Source organism: Bradysia coprophila, unplaced genomic scaffold, assembly GCF_014529535.1.
Source record: "Bradysia coprophila strain Holo2 unplaced genomic scaffold, BU_Bcop_v1 contig_350, whole genome shotgun sequence".
Classification (NCBI taxonomy): domain Eukaryota; kingdom Metazoa; phylum Arthropoda; class Insecta; order Diptera; family Sciaridae; genus Bradysia; species Bradysia coprophila.
In genome coordinates, this window is record NW_023503608.1 from 10,782,127 (window position 1) to 10,799,959 (window position 17,833).

At 33.5% G+C, this 17,833-nt stretch overlaps 1 protein-coding gene across 2 annotated transcripts; it reads left to right on the top strand.

Annotated features, from left to right (window-relative positions):
- The first annotated feature begins 436 nt into the window (after window positions 1-436).
- Window positions 437-17,322, top strand: LOC119080958 (epidermal growth factor receptor kinase substrate 8-like). 2 transcript variants are annotated; one of them, XM_037189587.1, is made up of 9 exons: window positions 437-1,103; window positions 10,348-10,680; window positions 10,748-10,888; window positions 10,962-12,128; window positions 12,194-12,370; window positions 12,451-12,559; window positions 15,054-15,281; window positions 16,544-16,866; window positions 17,008-17,317. In XM_037189587.1, the coding sequence occupies exons 2-9, from the start codon at window positions 10,414-10,416 to the stop codon at window positions 17,092-17,094; spliced, it is 2,499 nt and encodes an 832-aa protein (XP_037045482.1). In that variant the 5' UTR covers window positions 437-1,103; window positions 10,348-10,413; the 3' UTR covers window positions 17,095-17,317. The 2 variants fall into 2 exon arrangements, with proteins under 2 accessions (XP_037045482.1, XP_037045483.1); XM_037189588.1 differs by lacking the exon at window positions 15,054-15,281 and having other exon boundaries at window positions 17,008-17,322.
- The last annotated feature ends 511 nt before the right edge of the window (window positions 17,323-17,833 follow it).

The following is a 17,833-nucleotide window of genomic DNA, read 5'->3' on the forward strand; positions in this document are numbered from 1 at the left end:
TTTAATCAGGCACTAACGTCCAATGTTATAGCAATTGAAAAAACCCTTTCCATTCTAAAAACTATCAGTCCATTGGAACTTATCAGATAGTGCGGCTTAATATGTGCCAGTCGATAAAAATTTATTGACACCAACTAATTCGAGATAAGGAATCTCACAGTAGCGAAAACAGTTTTCAGTTTACATTAAAACAACCATGCATAAATACGGCGAGATAAGCTTATGGAATGAACCTGACTATAAGTCTCCAACACAACCACAATTAACATTTTCTAACAAATTCTTGTTGTGTTGTTAGCAACAGTAACCAAACAACTCGAATACATTGACAAAAACCACCTGTACGTTTTATGTATTGCTCACATAAAAATCTAACAGAACTGTTTTAGGATTTTTTTTTTCTTCTTTAAATTGCGATTTAGGTATACAACACAGTCGGTGTTTCCGCTTACATACATTCAGTTGAGTTGCGTGTTTGTTCGCTGGTCGTGTTGTAATACAGTACCTCTGCGTACACAGCGTATTTATTTCTTTCTTTTTATTAATATTTTGTGTACCTGTGTGTGCATTGAATCCATACCAATAAAGTGAACTATACAAAACTCACCTATCTTGTCTCGAGAACGGCCATTCCATTCTCAGTTCATTCAGTTACATTTAAAGTGACTCGTCGACTCTCGGAATATTGTGTAGTGTGTTCAGTTGATACATACCAACTTTGAAAAATAGACACGTTTTACATTTTTATCTTGGCTGGCTTTTTTGTGGAATATCATAAACGAACTTATTGTTTTATTACCATTTTTCCTTTGCATTTTCGATAGAATTTTTCAATCGAATATTGAACCAAGAAAAAACGTCTGTTTAGTTTGAACTCATTTTTGGAATCGATAAAGTTTACGGTTGAATCACATTCTTTTTTGTTTTAAGTGGTAACGTTTTTTTTCCTGTTCTGTTAGCATAGTCTGATGACTAACTGGTGATATCAGTATCCATATTGTAAATTGAAGTGTTTGAGAGTTAATACTGGATGACTTTTGCTTAGTGAGTTCGCCGATCTACTTCACCGAAAAATGGATAAATTCTAATCAAACGTCCTATGGGTAAGTCACAAGCGAAACATTTGTTTTTTAAAATGACAAGCGTTTAACATTTTAATGGTAATCAGCTTAAATTTGTCGGTCTGATCATTAGCGTTTAAATGCTATTACGCCTCTTGTATCTGCGTCCAATAATCCGATATAATGTTGCTGAGATAATCAAACAAAATATCAAAAAAGAAATTTCTGTTTAGTATTCCGTCCCCATAGCAGCACACACAGAGAATTTATTTAAAAAACTTTTTTATTTATTATATGTATCTCCCGAGCCGATTCGAACATATACAAATGAAGAAATTAAAGAAAAATTTACATATTCAACATTCCAATCCACCTATTAATCTGTCATTTTTCAATATTAAAATTCAGTCACTCACATTTTACTATTACCACACACAGATATGTGTATAATTTTTACCTTAGCATACATTTTTGCACCGATAATTATTTTATTATAAAAATTCCGATCTGATACCTACTTACCCAGAGAACATAAATATAAAACACTCAAGATATATAGATAGCTTTATGATTGTCATGTTTATAAAATTGTGAACTTTGATTTTTTTTTTCGTTTAACAGCCGTTATTAGCCAATATATAATTGTGTTGTTACCTAGATATGAGGCGATGATCATTAATAATCTGGGCGAGGAATGTTTTACAAAGTTGCAAAAAAAAAAAAAAATGCGATTACGTAACGTCTACGTATTACTTCTACAAATATTCATTTAACCAATCCATCAATTAATCGAATATGACACCGTGATGCATTTGATTAATTAATGAAGTCTATTTGATTCGACAATTTTCGACATGCATACAGTTAAAACGTTGGTTTTTGGAATTATGCTCGATCGTGTTGTTTGTCCAATTTATTTTTTATTTCTAAAAAAAAATAATTCGGTCTCGGTTAAACACGATTTAACTTGGAAATCTGAAACCACAGATGATGATTAAGGTTTTTTTAATTAAATATATTATATCGTATTTAGGTCCATTTAACATGCATACACAGCAAATTTTGTGTTTATAAAAGTATATTGAGAGAGATATTATCGAATGAACCATTAACAATACTTTGTTTTCATCTGCATATTGAGATTTAGCAATAAAATGAAACAGTTTCGAGTTGTCGGTCGTAATTGAAACGAAAATTCAGGTAAAGCAATTCATTTACTTCCTGGAGAGCCTTCTTCTCTTAAATATATTCTTTAAAGGCATGCCTTCGGACATTCAAACATTAGATCGAAGTATTTTCAATCGATTAAAAGTATAATCTTTTACATGTTACGGCATGTTTCATTTTCATTTACATTGCCTAATCACGTAAAGCATTGTACTTACGAGGTTCCAAGTTGTTATTTGACAAGTGGGGAATACAGCCCTCCCCTTCGGGTCGGGCTGTAACACCCCACTTATCAAATACAAATATCAAATATCAAATCAAATACTCGCTGTCGCTCGAGGATCCTACTCCATATGAAATAAAGTACTATTAGCATACTACAGAAAGGAAGTTGTAGCTACAAATAGCGATGCGAGAGAGAGAGATAGAGGGTATTGGAGAGATACTTAACTCGAATGTGTTTTTTCTTGTTACTCTATAACTTGACAGGAGGATAAAAGAATAATATAAATTAGGCCTCTTTCACTTCGCTATGTGTATCTACAGTAAATCTTCAATTATGATTAGAATCCTCAACATTACTAAGATATTAAAACAAGTTCAGGATCTTAAATCAATTTAAAATATTTTGAGATTATACCAAAACCCTGTGCTAAATTGAGGTCTTCAAAAGCGGGCCATTCTCTTAATCAGTCATGATCTTATAACTCGTTAGCGTCCTAGATTCATATCTACTTCAATACTCCGGATACTCCGGATACTCCGGTAACATATTAAACTCGCGGCAGGCTATTGCATAACATATTTTGTTTTAGTTTCATACAACCATAAAAATCGTTGTTGAAACGAGGAACCGCCGGAACCGCTTATTGAGTTTGAGGCTCTCAATCGAGAATAGTTTCTTTTTTTATGCAGCTTTACCTTTACGATATGACAGTCGCGTTTAGTTTTGCTCATGACAGCACTCAACTGTCACATAAGGCTATTCATCTGTTATCGATAACGACTACAAAAATAATGACAAGCGCTGGGTAATATGGTCTTTTATATAGTAAAATGAATGTTAAAAAAATTGAAGTACAAGATTTGAAATCAACCGATTAAAAATACTTTGATCGGTGGAAGTAATAGACCCGATAATAATACTGGTCATATGCTTGCCGTCTCTAACAGGTTAAATCTAGAGGATCTATAACACAGCCTGTCAGTATTTCAGTAAATGTAATATATTCTAACCAAATCATTTCGCTTCGTAAATAACTCAACGATAATATTGTTTTAGATCAATGCTAATCCACAATGAAAAAGCTTGAGACTGCTATAAAAATCCAAGTTAATTAAGTTTTTATGTTATTGAATTTGGAATGGAATTTTGTGGGCTCAATTAATTCCGAAGCGAAGCCAAGTTCAATGTTAATGTTGTAGAAAATAAAAAGTAAAAATCAACGAAACAAATGTTTACGTTCTGCTAGATGTATGCATCTGAAAAAAACGCATTGTTTTCACACAGCATTATATTTAAGTCGGTTGTGTTTTTTTTCTTCTCTAGCCAAAGTCATTAATTAACCGATTGCATGCTAAGTATCAAGGTTAACAACATGCATTGGGATGATGACAATAGTGGTGGTTGCGCATGAAATTTGTTGATCATCTAATACATCCACATGTTTTTTAAAACAATTTCTATATCCGTGTGTCGTGCAGTATAACACTATTTATAATTGTGGTGGCTATTTTCATTTTATTGCATATTTTATATGGCATTACATGTATTTTATAAATAAATTATCGACCATGTTGGTCTGGTCTTAAAACTGGAAGAGTGAAGAGAAAAAATTGCTGCTTTTGATGCATGTTAAAATTGTAAACATGTAACTGCATTTTGTTGAACAAACAAAAATTTTTAGCATTTGAAAGTTTTGTGCACTTAGAATTATGTTAAAAGGCAGTTAAAATTAAATTATTTATATAAAGCGAAACCTGTACCAAATACCTGTCCGCATGAATAGTTCGCTGCTATTTTGTATCATGTATTCAGGTGATACAGAGTCATTTTAAATAATCCGATATAAGAAAACAAATTGTAGTCGTTCTCAACGGTGAAAATGAAAAGATGTCAGATGCTTCAAAGTCCCAATGGGAACGATTCGTAGTGCTGTTTGATTTGGAATCATAAAAACGGAAAGATAATAACTGTGAACTATAAAACTGCAATTGACAGGTGGAACGTTTCTATCTATTTTTCTGCTACCAAGTGACATTGTTTAGACAAATTGTGAAATTTTCAAACATCAAATCAAACCACAAAGCAAAACCTTTTTCAAATAAATTACTGGCAATTTTCGCAAAGATGTGTAAACCTAATAGGCCTCTCATTATGTCGAAACGACTAGAAGAAGACAACGTATTATTTCATGCTACAAAAGTTGGTGAAGCCATTTCCGACCTGAATGACCGTTGACTCTATTAGAACCGTTATACTGTCCTTACAGTTTTGTAGAATAACTTGCTTTAGTTGTCGTTTTATTTTTAGGACTATATTTTACATAAATGAATTGATGGACCCTCATGAAGGTTAAAACAGGCTTTATTGAATTCGATCAGATCCTTCCCCATACAATTTCACATGAAGGTTTTTGAAAGGGTACCCACAAAAAGTTATCACAAAAAGAAGAAGAAAAAAGGGAATCCACAAGGACCTTAAACCAGGTATCAGTTTAATCCGATCAGATCCTTCATTAAAGGTTTATTTCGATTGAGGGACAGCGTGGGCTGTAGAAAATATTTTTTTGTATTTTAATTAGAAAGTAGAGACTAGTAGTAACAGGGGCTGATAGGCTTTTCGTTTTTTAGTTGATTTGTGGCGGAAGAGGAACCTAGAAAAGAAACTCACCAATGTGGTCATCTTATTGTTCTCCTTCAATTTTTCGTGACCCTGGACAGTAACGACCAACGACAACGTATAGTCGTTGATCTTCATGTAGACCGCTCTTTAAAATTATGACAAATTTTGTTGGTTGTTTCTGTCGAAGCCTGAAACTAAATATCAATTTTCTATATCGAGAGGGTACTAGAGGGTAACTTCTAAGTAACGTCTGTTTTTTAACGAATTTTTTTAAACTTTGAATTTAAAAATAGTTATTTATGACAGGAATGTGAAGTACTTTATTAGGCTATAGATGTGTAATTATGAGACGAGGCCGCACGCAGAGGCATCTTAAGTTTGCAAATGCATTATGATTTTGTGTGGCGTAAATAATTTAAATGAGGTGGGTCTACTTTTTCAACGCTATTGCCTTTTAACATAAAATCATACAAAGGAAATTCGAGATAAAATAAAGTGCTCTACGAAACGAAATAGATTTTTATAACTGTTGAATCTGTTTCCGATCAAGTACCAAAAATATAAAACTTTTAATGTAAAATATAACTCACTCTTATCTATTATTTCAACACGGTACCTTCAATTATGTATTTTGTCGGCGATTAAATGTAACGAAGAACTGAACGGTTGGAAGATAAAATTTATTATTTAAACGATAACAAATGCCTCACTTATCTAAATATAATTACTAAAACTTGTATCCGAAATCGAAATGTGATATCAGCTGCTTGGTATTCATTCGTTAATCCTCTTATAAACTGTTTTTAATCCTTTGAGCCTCTTTGAAGAAACTTCCACCAAATATTTTACTGTGATGTTACTGTCAAAATTCCACGAAAAATAATTCTCAACATTCACAACCTCATCGAGTGATAAGCACCTCATGGTACAAATAAAATATTATTTGAAAATGTTGTAATTCAATTAGCGTCAATCGGAGTTGATAATTTTAAAATGCCGGAGTATTGTTACCTGTATGGTTGAGTGTATTGGAAATATTATTATTGAACTTATCGGACTCAAGTTCATTCTCTCTTTTCAAATATCGACGCAATATGGATTGATTATGTATGAGTCATTTTTGTTCCATTTTTTTTTCGAGCTTTAAATGTTGCCAAAGTGGGTCGGTATAACTACGGTGGATTTGTAGGTATTCAACGTGTTTACCACTTTATTACATAATGATATGACCTGACCATAACTAAATGTAATTTATATATCTGCTAGACAATTCTATTGGACCCTAATAAAATAGGCTTTTCATTTCTAGGACAAAAACGCATATTGTACTCAAATCAACATTTTTTTTTAAATAGTCGAAACATACAAAATTCTGACTTGCACTGATCACTGAATAAATTTGCAAAAATTTGTTTTTGCAATACAAGTAGGTACGAACATCTGTCACCTACAACTAGTTGTGTTCACAGGTGTAAAGTTACAGTTATAGAAAGGAATTCAAATAGCTTCCGCTTGCAAAAAAAAGTCACCAAAATATGATTTTTTGTGTAACAAAACAGGTATTTGAAAGTAATATATGAGCACTTTAAGCTTTTCATGGAAATTCACTACAGAAAAGTGTTTCCTTACTAAAATAAGACGACGTCCTTTCAGGAAAGTCGAAGATTAAACTATCGGAGAGTTATTGAGAAATTAAGCGAATTGGTAGATTCAATACTACCTGTACGTGTGGGGTAAGGGCTGTTAGTTCTTCAAAATTTCTCTTTAAAATGAAATTAATTCTTTTAGTTTAATAAAACTATTTAAATACTGTCATCTCTGCTGAGAGAATCTATTACTTCTTTCGTTTTACAATTATTTTCTGTTATAAGGAACACATTAATCACAGGTCAGGTCATTGTTTACTTTTGTCGATAACAAATGACTAACCGTTTCTGAAAGGTGTTGCATTTTCAAAATTTATTGAATGTCCCAATGTATGGTTTGGTAATGTTCAAAACTTATTTTACTTTTATTTTCGCTATCGGTGCTGTACTATCTGACTACATTTTCCTCCATTGAAATCTGAATTTTGGTGCACCTTTATTATTATTTGGTGTATATTCAATTCATGACAACGAGATACAGTCAAGTCAACTAACACATTTCCAACAGCTAATGTTTATAATTTGGCAAAGTCCATGTCTAATTTGGGGCATTTGTGTATATAATACACACGAATTCAAAGAAATATAAAATGAAAATAAAATTGAACGGTGTATTTAGCGCACCATAAAAATTAGAATTAAACAAGGTCAATCGAATTGTGTTCGCTTTAACAGCTTTACAGCTTACAACGACGAGAATTTTGTATTTTTTATATTTATCTGGAAAAGTCATGTTTGAATGGTTGTAGAGTTAAACTTTGTGGGATACAATTTTTTGTCGGGGTTCGTTTCATTTTTTTAAATGAGTTAATTAATTACATTTCTATCAAACGAACCAACATATTTGTTTAACTGTGGGGAGAATTTGTATTCTAAAAAAAAATCTTTTTAAAGCTTTGATACATCAAACAGTGAAAATTTTCAATATTTGGTTCAGACAGGAATATTTCTGTTCGATATTGCGTTGGGAATAATGTGGTATAGCCCCAAGGACTACGCGTTTAAATCAATTTATTTTTTCATTTACTAAAATATATTTAATATTAAAATAAACATTTGCATCGCTTCACTTAAAATACAGTACGTACGTGCAATTAAATTTTAATTTTGATGAATAAGAATAATCTGCCGACTTGTCAAACTAAGTATATAGAAGCATGGACTTAATGTTACTATTACAGGGAAATGAAAGTGAAATTCGACATGACATGTTTTCTGATTCGGGAGTTTTTTTAATTGATTCCACAAAAAATAGGACATTCGATATTTTTAACGTTGCGAATTGACAACGGACTATTAGAATATCTACAAGAAAGTGTTACATGTTAGAGACTGGACTAAGAAATTAGTGATTGGACTAGCGATTAGAATAAAAGTTCAATTCGTCCGTCATCGTTGTATTTTCTGAATTTTTGTTAGACACTCGCTCGCACCAGGAATGAAGTACTTATATAAAAAAATCTAGATTTTCGTTTGCTAAACAAATTCTGTGCGGAATCATTTACGAACCGCAACAACTCCTGAAAAAAAAACAAGTCGAATTTCACCTTTCTAATTTAAACGATCCCTATCTTCGATTGAAAGTTTATTCATTGATGTAAAAAGTCGTAAATTGCAAAAAGTAAAAAAGTAGAAGTGCGTAGCAGACACTGATTGTTTATTTTATTCATAGATTCTTATCAACGTACTTCAAACAAAAGTGCGTTGTTCTAATTCATACAGACTCGCAACCAACTGTATTTATTGTCACTCTGGCCCTTCATACTGAACAAACAGTTTGAATTTTATTTTCGTATTTTTTGATTTCAAATGAAAATTGACTTGTGATGTTAATACGAAATTATGATAAATTATCTATCAATAACGAAACGGCTGCAAGTTATCTATTCAACAGTGTTGATAATTATTAATTTTAACCTAATCATCTCATGTTTATAATCTCTCAATTCATTTATGCTTTATCAAATTGCGGAGAATTATGCAGACACACAAAGCGCGCACTTCACTTTTATAATTAAGTAAATTGATGGAAACAAAAACGAGTGGTAATTTTTAATAATTTTTGTTTTTTGTTTTGCATTGTATGTGGTCCAATTTCGTTGCCATAGCATATTAGCTGCATTTCGTTTTTTTAATTTGAACAACCAGCACGATCGGCTAATGTATAATTAGTGAATCCACATCGATATTAATTTATCGTTCATTTAATTTCGTGTATTAAAGTGAATTTGATTAAATTAAACCGAATTTCGGTCTGATTTCAAAATAAAATAATTTTGGAAAAAAAACTTTAAACAACATTAAAGTTGCGCGTGCTACAACGCACCGTCTGCTTTCTCCATTACATTAAAATGAGCTAAGGCATAGGAGTGCAAATTTTCAATTGTATTCGGTTTTGTTAGCGAAGAAATTCTTTTTCGTACAAATATACAAAATTTACAATTCATAATGTGCCATTTGCATAAATTATTTTGTAATGAATATTAGATCGAGTCCAATATACTTCCCAATACAGTCTACATTGAGTATAACATTCAGTCTTTGTAACAGTCTATTGAATAAATCAATAAGGGTGTAATAACTCGAAGATATTACATTTCTTGATTATGAAAATAGTCACAAGGGATTGATCAATATATGAGCTTTATTACACATCGTTTGTGTCGTAGATTGAAATATATACTCGTTTTGCAGAGTATATTTTTAGCTTTTGCTAATAAAAGTCATCATCTTCACATTTAAATAATTTTTTTCTCGGTAGAATGATGTCTACACCAAAAAAAAAAGTAATAGAAAAACTAGTTTCGGTTTCCAAAAACAGACATTACCATAACATTTTAATAAATTATCAGTCTCTTTTGAGTGTGTGACTTCATGGTGAAGGTTAGTTGTTTTACAATTTTTTGTTTAAAATTCTGTGGTCGATGGAAATCTGCCTCAAATCATGCTTGTCTAGAAGTTATTAAATTCGGTAGACCTTAGTTCTGTTTTTTGATATTCAAAGCATAAATCCAATATATAATTGTACGTGCTGGACTTCACGTCATACTCACACATTATCTAACAACCGCGTCACGCTGTTGTAAAAACAGTATTTAACCATAAATACCGATTAGCTTTCTGTTATCGTTCTAATATTAGAGCGATAAACCGAAATTATACGCCGCCCAAAAACAATAAAAAAAGGTCTCATAACGTCCAACCAAAAAACAATATTTTCAAAAATAAATTCGCAAACGTTCGATTCCGAATTTTTTCGAATCGTAAAACTTTTTGTTGTTTTCTTGAGAGAGAATTAATAAACAAAAACCGCTGATTTCTTATCTAATCGAAATTGGTTCGGTATTTTATGGACTGACATTCTTTTGTGTTTTTTTTTGTATTACTGGTCGGTATCAGTTTGCATACAAAAGTACACCTTTTTGCCATACTGTATGTTTGTTTGAAACGATAAAACACATGTAAAATATTTGTGGAATCGATGTATCTGAAATGGCGATAAAGAAATACACAGAAATTGGGCACACGATTCGGTTATAAAAAATTCACATGATCTGAAAATAAAAAATCCAGAAAGTTTCATTCGTCATACTTTGTCTTAAACAATTTTTTTCTATTTTCCTTATAGACTTTGTCATTTGACCTGTAACTCAATAAAGAAAAATTCCACAATTCAACAACAAACAACAATATAATGGCTTATCGTTCGAATGGTTATTCTGAAGATGAGAGAGATTCAAGAAGTGGTGATGATCGGCCGGGAAGCGATCTTGGGGACAAACCCACCTATTTGCTGGAACATCTGGCCACATTCACCGTCAACAAAGAATCAGGCATAGTTTACCCAGCCGATGGTATGCGAAGATTGCTTCAGCTGGAAAAAACCACTGGAATCTGGTCACAAAAAATGCAGCTGTGCTTGGATCGACAATGGGTTCTGATAATGGACTATGAAACCGGGGTGAGTAGGATGAAAGTCTGATTTATAAAGAAATTTTTCTAAATATCAAAATTTGTTCGTTTCTTAGAATATAATTGAACGGTTTCCGGCATCATTAATCCAAGAGCCAACGGCGTTCACAAGCAACAGTACGATGGAAATGTATAACAATATCTTAGTCATAATTGTCGGCGGATCTAGTTCAAGATCTGAAATGCATATTTTCCAGGTATGATTTTTACAAAGACTATCCTTCGTACCATGAACCATTATACTGATGAAATACTGAAATTTCGTTACAGTGCCAAAGTATATCAGCTGTACATCTAGTTGAAGACTTGAAACAATTGAGAAGTGGTAAAATCGTTACGCAGCATCGAGAGTCACTTCCACCACCGCCGCCAGCAAAGCCAGCTCAACAATCACGAGACATTTACAACTACCACGAAACCGATTCGGAAATCGACGGTCTGAACGACGAAACCAGTTCCACTTCTAGTGAAAAATATGAACGGGACGTTACCGTGCTGAATCACTGTTTCGATGACATTGAAAAATTTATCGCACGATTGCAGCACGCTGCAGCCGCGTCCAGAGAATTAGAACGTCGTCGTCGAAATAGAAAATCGAAAAAGAAGGATCCCGGCGAGGGACTACTGACGATGCGCACAAAACCTCCGCATGAAAGAGAATTTGTGGACATCTTTTCCAAATTTAAATTGTCGTTCAATTTGCTGGCAAAACTAAAAGCACACATTCACGATCCGAATGCGCCTGAATTGGTCCACTTCTTATTCACGCCACTAGCCTTGATTGTGGATGCTTCACATGACACGTACTATGATCCCAATATTCCAGCAAGGGTCATCAATCCTCTACTAACGCACCAGGCCATAAACTTACTGATTAATTGTGTCACTAGCAAGGAACATGAGCTCTGGAAATCTCTCGGTGATGCTTGGACGATTCCACGTGAAGAATGGAAAGGCCATGTCGGAGCATATCATCCGACATTCTTCGATGGATGGTCGCCAGATTTCTCTGTCATGGATGAACTCGATCATCCGTCAACGCCAACGATAAAACGAAGAATCGAACCACATATTCCACATTTCAATGGCAGCGGTGACTATGACTATGATCACCACCCACCCGATAAATATAATTCGCCGAGCAGTCCAACTGGTGTAAGAGACTTCAGCACCCGAAGCGAAATATCTGTCGATTCAATTGAACGAGTTGAACGTGTTGAACGTGTTGGCCATAGTAATAGCGTTGTACCCATTCCGATAGCACCGAATTCAAATCATGCAAGTCATGCAAACCATGCAAATCACGAGCTTTCTCCGGCAGATGAGAGGTGGATCGGTGACGTTCAAGCCAGGGGTGGGAAATTAGTACAAGTTACGTATCCCAGAACAGCCAACAATGATAAAGAATTGACAGTGGTTCGCGGTGAATACCTTGAGGTAAGAATGCACTTGACTTAGCCTCAATTTGCCGAAAATCAACGGATATTCCGCGTTGCTTTCAGATTTTGGATGATACTCGAAAATGGTGGAAGGCAAGAAATAGTCGCGGTCAATGTGCCCACGTTCCGCATACAATAGTGGCACCATTTGCATACACTGATGCCGAGGACGACGATGTCTTCAACAATCCACTTTATGCACAAAATTACAACAAAAATAATTTCAATCGTCAGTCGCACGTAAGTATTTTGGTTCGACTGTTTTTAAGCGTATCTTGTTAGTCTGATCCCGTCAAATTTGATTTCATTATGACGAATAGGTTGATCCGGCGCCAGATCGTTATTCCAATCAACCCGATACAAATGCATCACCATCATCCCACTTACCACCGAATGCTCAGGCTGATTGGATTCGTAACAAACATACCGGTAAGAAGGGCGAATTTCGCTATTTCTAGAAGCAAACATGCAAACGATTTTAAGCAATTTATGTGTGTGCTGCACAAATGTACTTGTTTTGTCATTTAATTGAAATTGTAGCTTTTGATGTGTTGTGTAGTTTAAACAAAAAAAAATATTTTGTCTTTTAGCTTTCCGTTTATTTATCATTATGTTTAATGTGTCATTAAAATCGTAATCGAACACTTAGACCTTACATTTTTATCCAGATTCGTAGACCATACCACTCTAGCATAATTTTCCCTCATACATAAGAAATGTGTGGAGTTTATTGAAATTTCTAATTTAATTATTTTCGTACTAAAGTATAACGATGAGTGTTGATTACGACTTTGAATTTTTGAAATTTTTATGTGTTTTTTGTACTTCGTTTATCGTTTAGTAGCATTAAGTAAAATTAAAATTTTTTGAGTAAGACCGTATGCGTGCAATTTATTATCTTTTTTTTTCTTTCGTATAGTGTCCGTTTAGAATAAATAAATTTTCGTTTTTTGTATTTTATATATTTTTTACAATCGATACAAATTATAAGAATTAATTAATTGAAATTGTGGCGTAAGTTTTTTTCGTATTTCGTAGGGCCAAAATTCTAGAAAACGTTTTCTCAAATTTTGTAGAATTTCTATAAATTTCTAAATTTCTAAATTTCTAACAAATGTTAAAATTTAAAGAAAATTTCCAAAAATTGCAGAATCTTGTAAAATTTCTGACATTTTCTAGAATTTTTAAAAATTTTGAATTTTGTTGAATTCGTAGAAAATGTACAGTGAACAACATCTCAAATTTTTCTGAGAATTTGATTGTGTCATTGCAAATTCACAATGACAGTTTCTGAAAAAAATGACAGTGAGACATTTGAGATGTCGTTCACTGTAGAAATTTATTAGTAAAATTCTATGCAAATTCTTGAAATTCTAAAATGTTTCTAGAATTTCGAAAAAAATTTGTAGAATTTCTTTAAAAAATCATAAAATAGACCCTGCATGATCGTTTTGATCTACTTGTTTAATGACAGACGCTTTATGTTATGTCGTGAAGAGAGCTTGTGACAATTTTAGTAACGACTATATTGCAGATTGCAGGCTTCCCACTATTGTAGGCGTAATTTTAAATCAATCCCAGCAATGTTCCTATTTGTTTCGACAAAATAATGTTTTTAAAAATATTGACGAGAAATTCAGAATTTGAATTTGATATAAACGAATCTCGGAACGAATGACTAAAAAATGAACCGAAAAGTAAATTTCAACGCTTCCTTATATAAGTTTAGGGCGATTTAACGCTGCGATGCGTAAGATAAACTTTCGCACGTTAAATTTTAAATTTTAACGCACTTACGGCGTGAATTATTTCTAATAGTAAATGACAGATCTACAAATCTACCTGAAGAGTTTTTTTTTGTTTTAGGATTGTAATAAAAAGTTTTTTCATTTCGAATCCAAAACTAGAGCTCAAAGTTGACGTACAAGTTCGCTTTTACGATAAGCAATTTTTTAATTTCTAATGAATTAATCTTTTAGGGTATTATAGGATTACATCTTTTGTTCAAAGCATCGGGTTGTGTATGATCAACGCACTTCAAGCAAAAGTTCTTTTAATGACAGCTGCCAAATAGAGTACTATTTTGTATGAAAATGTGTTCCAAATTTTTTTTACTGTGTCTAAAATTGTTCGATGCGTTGGTCTGACTCAAAATCTTTCACTTCATCCATTTCAACATACATTTTGATATTATTTATAAGAACAGGTTAATTTAAGGCCATCGTTTATTTCGAGGTTTATTTTAGTCGTTGTACTCGCGAACAAATGATTATCCGATAATATAACAGATAATAGTCGATTTTGCTACTGGGGTGGGATGTTGCATAAATTCTTTAGTTGAGAAGTTGACTTTGATTTTTAGATAAGCAATTCATAAAACGTGGGTTTTAATGATTAAGAGAATGGTGTAACTGTTCATCTGCATAACTTTGTGTGAATCAAGATAACATCTGCGTTCCCGTCCAGTTAGTAGATTGCTGTGAAAACGAGCTTAGAGACCAAAAGAAAATTCATCCTCTTCGACTATATAGTACTGTGCACCCATTTTTAGATCATCCAAAAAGTTAACCTTAAATGTGTTTGTGTTTCGTCTTAAGTTTTTGTTTTACGTGTATCGTCTTGTATGTTTTCGCAAACAAAAAGCTTTCCAATTCACCACTCGAACATATTCACAACTACATTCATAATTTGAAAGGTATGTTTTATTTTGTTACTCTGTGTTATGCTTTTCTATTCTATTTTTTTGCTCGTTAATAACCCAACCGTAATTAATAATGAAAAATACTAACAAAACTTTCTCACTAACTTTCTAACCCCGCAAATTCTTCAATCTACTAAAACGTCTAAAAAAACCAAATCTACATCAAACATTGCATGGCAATTATGTTCCGTGATGAAATCAACGCTAAAACAAAACTTATAGGCAGTGATATGGAATCACTTCATTCCGACGAGAATATATCTGCATCCCGTTTATCGACATTCATCAAACATAATCAAAATCGAAATACAATAATCACAACTGCTCAACAGCATCAACTTCCAATATCGGTAGCGCCACCACCACCGGTACCACCTCCGCCACCACCACCGATTATCGTTCCAGTTACACCGACAGCAACTCGTCCATCATCGCGGTCTAACACTATGTGTAAGGAACTTTTATTTCAAAACAATTCTCACATTAAAATCATTAAATTGACTGATGGTGAATGGTTTCTGCTTGATTAATTTTGTTTAAAATTTAGTAAATTAATTTTTTTTTAGTATTTTTTTTTTAAATTTAAATCTAATTTGGTTGATGGGCACTTGACCGTATGCGTATGATAGAAAAAGTATTTTGAGCAATTCACTTTTTTCAGTTCATTATATCAGCATTGAATTTTCAAGGTTCCTAATTAGTTTTCAATTCAACAAAATAGCGGCTGTTGCGACCATACATCTATCACAATTACCTTCAATATTACTGCGTTTTCTTAACATCGCCCATTTACATCAGGTGGTGATCTTATATCCTAGTATTAATTGGCGGGTACAAAAAAAATGAAAACTTGCCTAAAATCATATCCTTTCACCGAGCTAAATTGACTTTGAAATCATCATATTCCAAATCGGGAGAAAATTTGCTAAAAATTTGTCCGAGTACGAGAAGACTCTAAGACTGAAGATCTTATTGAATAAATTTTCCTTGATAGTTCTTTTCCCATACAGGTGTTGCAAATGTCGCTAGTTGACAAAATTATATTCGTATCACGCAACGTTTCATTCCATATTCGTCTCGCTAAGTCCTTCACATATTCTGTCATATTTCGATTAATACTTAGTGAGGTATCCCTTGATCTGAAACTGAAATTCAAGTCGACGCGAAAATATATGAGTCTGAACTGACCTGCCTTGAATCTACCTGGCATCTGAAATCAAGAGTAATTCAGGTCAATCAGGTTAGATTTCAAGTATATGACTGATAATCGCCGATACACCTGAAATCTGACCTGATTTAACAGAAGGTTTATTGATCGTCAGATTTCAGGTATATTTAGGTCAGCTGTCAATTTTTCCTTTTGGTTCAGGTTTCAGTCCGATCTGACTATTACGAGTTTTAATTTCGATATAAGAGTGTAAACGATATAAATCTGAATTCCGAAATGGACGCCTTTTTGAACGCTTTTTTTTGTTCTGAAATTTAAAATATCGCAGAACAATCCAGAAACAATAATACTGTTCTGAGTTGTTCCCTCAATGAAATTTTAACTGATAATTTAAACTATTTTATAATCCAGTAACCAACATCTTCTGTATAAATATCTCCATCCTAACCACCCTGACTATGTAACCGAAAATGCAAAATGAAAAAAAGAATTAAAACAGCGATCACTGAAAGCATCATTTCTAATTAAAAATTTATCCACACAGCCCGTAAATCGATTGCATCCGTATCCGGTCAGGACGAAGTGAACGAAGAATTGAAAAACGTTCTGACATTATTCCGGGAAAAACGTCGTGTTTTGGATATTGTAAAAACTCCCGAAATATTCATTCAGCAATCGTCGTCTGCAACCGAAGTGGAACAATGGCTGAAGGCGAAAGGATTTTCCGATAGAGTCGTTAAGAAAATGCACGGCCTCAATGGTAACGAATTGTTTGCATTGAAACGGCACACATTGGAAGATTATTGTGGTTCAGAGGAGGGTCGACGCTTGGCTTCACAGATTACTATTCAACGGAACATTAGCGGGGTTAGTTTTTTTTTTATTATAAAGACGATTGCTTGACTATAAATGCGTGACTGTAACTGGTCTTTATGTGCGTAGTTTCGTATGATAGACGACTAATAAGAGGCAACGTTCTAAAAAAATGTTTTCTTTATTTCCTAACAGTACAAAACAGCGAGATCATCGGAACTTCAAGCTCTTCTAGCTAAGGCTCGTAAGAAGACCGATGCAGAGGTGGATGCGAATGCTTAAGTCAGTATATTGTACCAATCACATAAAATAAGTTATCAATTTTATCATAGATAGTCATCTAAGTTAAGCTCAATTTGCACCACAGAGTTCTTTTTGTAAACCATTCCAAAAGTATTATCCAATTAAAAGTAAAAAAGAAATGAAAATTATTTTGTTGACTATTTGATAGAGAGATTGTTATTAGGGTAATAAGTGAAATAAAACTATTCCAATGATCAATAAATTGCACTTTAATTTGCTAAACAGTTTTTCGACAATAACTCAAGAAAAAATTATTTTAAATTGTTGTAATGTTGTACGATTGTCGGACTTGGAAAGGCCTACAGGTAGAGTATACGCACCGCTTGGTGCTAGTAGATCCACGAGAGTTATGACTAAAAATTTGGTGAATGAAGGAGGTGTCTATCCTCCCTCTGGTAATGTTGTTTGTTTTACCGACGGATCCAAGAAGGATGGTCTTACGGGAGCGGGTTATCTGTGTGATTATCTGAGTTTAGAGCGCAGTCTGTCAACCGGCTGTACGGCCTCAGTATTCCAGACAGAGTGGTTTTCCATCTCAGAGATTTGTGCAGAGACGCAGCGGAGTAACGTATCCGATGAGGATATCTATACCTGTATCGACAGTCAATCCGCGATTCAAGCGGTAAGTTCAACAAATGTAAGGTCAAGAACTGTCTTAGACTGTAAGGTTGCACTGAATGCCCTTGGGGTGTCCAACTCTGTTACGATCCTCTGGGTA